The 6,031-nt window shown below is 41.4% G+C and overlaps 2 protein-coding genes across 2 annotated transcripts in view; one reads left to right on the top strand and one right to left on the bottom strand.

The window, feature by feature from the left end:
• LOC106536056 (protein CASC1) overlaps positions 1-4,862 on the top strand; it is a 6,286-nt gene extending 1,424 nt beyond the window's left edge. The window contains exons 5-12 of the mRNA XM_014033226.1: positions 4-559; positions 877-967; positions 1,055-1,209; positions 1,289-1,430; positions 1,496-1,722; positions 1,918-2,073; positions 3,111-3,224; positions 4,272-4,862. Of these exons, the coding sequence (XP_013888680.1) occupies positions 4-559; positions 877-967; positions 1,055-1,209; positions 1,289-1,430; positions 1,496-1,722; positions 1,918-2,073; positions 3,111-3,224; positions 4,272-4,556 (1,726 nt within the window). The 3' untranslated portion in view covers positions 4,557-4,862. The remainder of the gene's footprint in view (positions 1-3; positions 560-876; positions 968-1,054; positions 1,210-1,288; positions 1,431-1,495; positions 1,723-1,917; positions 2,074-3,110; positions 3,225-4,271) is intronic.
• lrmp (lymphoid-restricted membrane protein) overlaps positions 4,581-6,031 on the bottom strand; it is a gene marked incomplete at its 5' end in the record, with an annotated part of 38,526 nt that continues 37,075 nt past the window's right edge. Inside the window, 1 exon segment of the mRNA XM_014033227.1 lies at positions 4,581-5,364. Coding sequence (XP_013888681.1) covers positions 5,219-5,364 — 146 coding nt within the window.

Genomic DNA, 6,031 nt, shown 5'->3' with positions numbered 1-6,031 from the left:
ATCTGTGCTGAAGGACTCGTCTGTGCTGAAGGACTCGTCTGTGCTGAAAGACTCGTCTGTGCTGAAAGACTCGTCTGTGCTGAAGGACTCGTCTGTGCTGAAGGACTCGTCTGTGCTAAAAGACTCTGTGCTAAAAGACTCGTCTGTGCTGAAAGACTCGTCTGTGCTGAAGGACTCGTCTGTGCTGAAAGACTCGTCTGTGCTGAAAGACTCGTCTGTGCTGAAGGGCTCGCCTGTGCTGAAAGACTCGTCTGTGCTGAAAGACTCGTCTGTGCTGAAGGACTCGTCTGTGCTGAAAGACTCGTCTGTGCTGAAAGACTCGTCTGTGCTGAAAGACTCGTCTGTGCTGAAGGACTCGTCTGTGCTGAAGGACTCGTCTGTGCTGAAGGACTCATCTGTGCTGAAGGGCTCGTCTGTGCTGAAAGACTCGTCTGTGCTGAAAGACTCGTCTGTGCTGAAAGACTCGTCTGTGCTGAAAGACTCGTCTGTGCTGAAAGACCATGAAAGCCAGAGTCAGAGTGAGGAGGAGGAGTTCATCCAAGGATCTGAAGGACAGAAGGTGACAACTTCCTGTTTTATGTTCTAAGGTGAAGAGGGATGGAACCAGGCCTTCAGCTACTTTTAGCTTCTAGCCAGTCCTTTGGCTACTTTAAGCTTCTAGCCAGTCCCTTTGCTACTTTTAGCTTCTAGTCAGTCTTTTGGCTACTTTTAGCTTCTAGCCAGTCCTTTGGCTACTTTTAGCTTCTAGCCAGTCCTTTGGCTACTTTTAGCTTCTAGACAGTCTTTTAGCTACTTTTAGCTTCTAGCCAGTCCCTTTGCTACTTTTAGCTTTCAGATAACCTTTAATTTTAAACGTTTTATTTCTGACTGTCACAGAGTGCGTGCGGTCAGGTGTCCAGTAGAAACAGCGCTCTGGCTGCAGAGGGCAGGAGGACTGAGATCTTCACACAGATGGAAGCACTGGATGGTGAGCTGATATTTATTAAAAATAAAAAAAAACTTAAATAGAAACCGAGCTAACATGTTTTATTTTAAGATGTTTTTCCCTCCTCAGCCGAAGTGTCGGCTGTTCTCCAGCAGACACCCACACCCTGTGACGTCCAGGTGGTGGATCTGATGGAGTACTCACCTCTGGGTGGAGTCTTCTTCTATGGTTTGTATCACCTTCCTGCTCAGGCTAAAAAGGAAGGAAGTTGGAAAATGCAGCAGGTGAGGTTAATATTTATAGATTTGTTTTATGTTTCGTCACGCTGGACTGTAATCATCCTGGGCTTCTTGCTTTGTGAAGGTTTTAAGCACAGGTCTGGAAGTGTTCCCCTACTCCTCTAAGTCCAGCTCAGAGGACCCCTCTCCTGTTGGGGTGTCCGTGACTCTGCCCGACTCTGTGGTTTTCTTTGAACCTCCAGGCGTGGCTCGATGGGACGCTGCAGGTACGAACACAAGCATTAAAACTAAACCRGAGTCGTGTTTAAGCCATGCTTTGTTTTGTCCTCAGATAAACAGTGGAGAACAGACGGCATCACCGATGTTTCGTTCCAGGAGGCTGAAGCCAAAATCTCCTTCAAGATGGAAACTTTGCTGCCGTTCGCGCTGATGCAGAAAACTTACATCAACCTGCCGTTCCGGAGCTGGGAGCTGCGGCCGCTGGGCCAGAGCTCGGCTCGTTTCTCTGTCAGCGGGCCGCTCTTCRACCTCAGCATCACCGTCCAGGCGAGGAGCTCCGCCCTGCTCACCAACACACTCATCACCCGGGGCCTCTTACACGACGCTTCACGACCCCCAGTGGGCTCCCCAGCCCAGCTTTGGGAACCACTGCTCTAACACACACTGCACGACATCATAACTTTAACCGCTCAGTTTATTTTGTTCATTTTCCAAAGAGCAATAACGGGAATAAGGTGTGGATTTACCCAACAGGACAGCCAGTGTTTGCTGCAGCTGGAGGGGGGACCTCGCCCTCACCTGCTGGGGAGGTGGATGAGCAGACCTGACCTGCAGAAAGTCATGATCAACGCCGGCATCAACATCTTCGTGGACGAAAACACGGACCGTTACGTCCGCAGCCTCGACAAGGTCTGCAGCTTTCACCTCGTAACAGAACAGACAGAACTGCAGATGTACCTCACAGGACGGCTCTCAATTAGTAGATTTAAAATAAATTCATAAGATAGATCTACTTTTTTTTGTTTGTATTTCAGATATTTGTGTATTCATTCAGAGTTGTAAAGTAACTAAGTACAAATACTTTGTAGAAATTTTGGTTATCTGTACTTTGAGTAATTATTTTTCAGCATACTTTTTACTTTTACTCATTACATTTTTACACAATTATCAGTACTTTCTACTCACTACATTTTTTTTGAAGAGGTAAGAAGTAGAAAGTCGTTACTCCTATTTTATTATGAGTTATTACTTAAAAAAATACTATCCTGATAAATAGTGTCTCCTATAGAGTGAATTTAATTGTGKTTGGATGAGAAGTATAAATATAAACCATTCTGACACATTGTTAACTTGTACACAACCCATCATTAAAAATAGTTTTTGGAGAAGTCACCTCCCAATAAATGTCATTTTGGAAAATCTAACTGCTCACTTTTACTCAGTACTTTTACTTTTAATACTTAAGTAGATTTTGTGTCAGAAATTTACTTTTGATACTTACGTACAAAAAAATTCTGATACTTTAAGACTTTTACTCAAGTAATATTTTTAGAGAAGACTAACTTTTACCAAAGTATTTTTATAAGATAAGATACTTGTACTTTTACTCAAGTATCACTTTGATGTACTTTATACAAAACTGTTCATTCACATCATAAAGTATTGTGTTTAAGCATTCTTTTCATTAGAAACTGTTGGTTTTTAATAACAAATTTTATTGTTATATATATTTGGAATGAAGGCACTCAGGTAAGCTGAGCATTTATAATTAAATATTAGATATTCAGATGTGAACATTTTTAAAGAGGGATAAGGAACAAACTGKAAACTCATCTTATAAACATGTTTTCATACTTAAAGCTGAAACTCTRTGCTCACGTTCACATAACTTGAAAATCATTAGATGTTTCACCCACAGCTTTAAAAACAAACTGTTTCCTGTTCAGAACCCAGGTGTGGAGCGAGCGGCCTACCAGCAGATGGCGCTCTCCGCCTCTTCCTGCGCCTTCTCATGGAGCAGGTGGAACTCTGAATGTGGCCCTGAGCGTCTGGTCCTGCAGGTAGATCTTCAGTTAGCAGCAGCTGAAATAACATTTTCTTCTCCACACTTTGTCCACAGCGTCTCACTGCTTCCTTTTTCTAAATATTTAACTTCTTATTTTCCACATAAAACACAGCTCTCTTTAAACCCTGGATCAATTATATCTGCTTCAGCACGTTTTGAACTCTTACGCCACTTTAAGCCTAAAGATGTAAAAGTCTAGCTAAAAGAACACTGATTAAAAGCTTAAATTAGCCTTTTGTTACTTTAGCTTATGTTTTGCTATTTCTATATTCAGTTTTTCTGCTTTTGGCATTTAAGTAGTTATATTAGCTCGCTTTTTTGATATTTTTTAGCTAGCATTTTACCGTTTTTAGCCATTTTGCTAATTTTTTTAGGCTTTTGCTTCTTCTGCATTCAGTTTCGCATCTTTTAGGTTTTGTGTAGTTCGGCTACTTTTAATGAGCCTTTTGCTTTTTTAACTAATTACTGATATCTTACTACTTTTGGCTTTAACTAACCTTTTTCTAAATTTAGCCACAAGCTATGATTTTGATACTTTTAGCTGTATGGTTTTAGTTTTAGCTTGTATTTGAATTAACAAGCATTTGAATACTTTACCTTTAAGCTAGCATTTTGTTGTATTTTGGTTTTGTTTGCTGCTTCTAGCATTAGCAAGCATTTCACCACTTTTAGCTCATATCTTACTACTTTTCACCCTTTTTCCATTTCTGGCTTTAATTCTGCTTTTCCAGCATTTAGCTATTCTTTGCTACTTCTAGCTTGAGTTTTACGACTTTTGGTTGGTTTTGCTAGTTTTAGCTTGTATTTTGCTGCCTTTATTGTTAGTGTTTACTACTTATTTTTATTTTACTACTTATGGGATGCCAAGCATTTAACAACTTTAGCTTTAAGTGAGCCTTTTACTATTTGAGCTTTTGCAATTCAGCTAAAATGTAGTCGTTCAACACTCAGCATTTTCACAGAAAGCAGTTTCTCTTTAAAGTAAAATAAAAAGTATAAAAAAGAAATAAATTGCAGAAAATCAACACCGTTATTTTTCCAGGCATGTGAGCACCATGGCCATGACCCGGTACCTGAAGACTCCTGGACTTTGTACCTGGTGGGCTCCCAGTGGAGCCAGAAACTGGACCTGACTGAGAAGAGCCAAAGCTTCTCCTCAGACCACGATCCTGGCAGCAGGTTTCACTCCACCTTCTTCCACATGCTGCAGGACAACATGAGTCCTGAAGGGACCACTAAAACCACACAATCCCATTATCTGTTGGTCAACACGCTGCAGGACCTTCTCTGGTCTACCAGACCCCTGAACTTCTCAGGACCTGGTTAGGAGGCGGCACACAAACACACCTTCTGTTGTAGAATAAGCTACTTTATTTGTGCAAAGTTCCACGCAGCTTCTTTGGAAACATACAAAAAGTTTGTATTTAAACTGTGAAAACCACAGAAAAAAAACAAAGAATAAAAAAAGCTTTGGTGTTAAAACAAGTAGAAATCAGTCAATAATTCAGACGTCTCCAAACTCTTGATACTTTAAGAATAAAGACACAAAAAACTAAATCTCTTAAATAACAAACACATAAAATCTAAGTTTATTACCAGTGTTCAAACTCAAGTTATTTGTTGGAAAAAAAAACTGTAGGTGAAATGTTTTTAAAAGCCACATGATTCAGAGACTGGKTATAGTTTGAATCCCTGTGCCGTGATTGGTCAGTGTTGTGCGCAGCATGATTAGACCTGCGGTGAGTCCGATTGGGCGCCGCCTGTGTTTCCTCGTAGACAGACGTGTAGAAACACAGATTAATTTAACAAACCTGATCTGATACATAAAACCCTCCGTGGAGTTAACCACCCCCCGAGGCCCTGTCTGTGCAAGTCTTTCAGGAATATTCAGGCACCGTTAGATGATCCCAGCAGCCTCTTGTTTCTCCATCGGTACCCGCCGCAGAGAGCCGCCCGGTCGTAGAACCGCCCTCCCCACGGGACCCCGCGTTAGACRGGGGGCTGCCCGTTGTGTCGAAGCCCCGCGTACGGCCACAGCAGCTGCTGGATGGTCATCCAGGAGTCCCCCGTCCCCACGGGCGCTGCGTCCGCAGCGGGCTGCTGCATCACCAGGTGGGCCAGCAGGGCCAGCAGACCTGCGTGAAACAAAGGTTCACGAGAGGTTCACTAGTTTTCAGCTTCAAAGGTCTGTGAAGCTAAAAGAACATTAAAAATATGACCAACACATTCTCATTACTCAGTTCACTTTGAGAGAGAAAACAGTCCCACTAACGTTTTATTTAGCTCAGTTCTTACCTTCAGCTAATTTTGACTCCATGTTAAATGTGTGTAAATGTTACATTTTAAATCTAAATGCATCTAAAAGTGGTTAAATGTTGAAGTTTATATTTAAGTGTTTTAGAACAGAACACAGCCTTTGCTATTGGTTTTTGTACAACATCATAACAAAAGACAAGTTTAGCGACAAAGTCCAAATTTCTTTGAATCTGACTGCGAGAAAAAAATAAAATCAACTGTTTTGTAGTGGAAACAGGTGATAAAATAGTTGGGATACTTCTCAAAGGAAAAACCGCATGAATCAAACTCACAAGATGCTAACTGTGACTATCTGACACACTAGCTTCTGTCAGTAGCTCCATGAAAAACAAGTAACAGGGTTGGAGACAACTATTGTCATTGTCCTAAAATAATCACCCAAGTTTTTAGTTGGCAAAATTTAGTTACGCATTTACAGCGGGTAAAATAAGTATTGAACACGTCAACTTTTTTCTCAGTAAATATATTACTAGAGGTGCTAATGAC

This window comes from Austrofundulus limnaeus, unplaced genomic scaffold (genome assembly GCF_001266775.1).
Source record: "Austrofundulus limnaeus strain Quisiro unplaced genomic scaffold, Austrofundulus_limnaeus-1.0 Scaffold1669, whole genome shotgun sequence".
NCBI lineage: Eukaryota > Metazoa > Chordata > Actinopteri > Cyprinodontiformes > Rivulidae > Austrofundulus > Austrofundulus limnaeus.
This window is presented reverse-complemented; position numbering and strand designations above follow the sequence as displayed.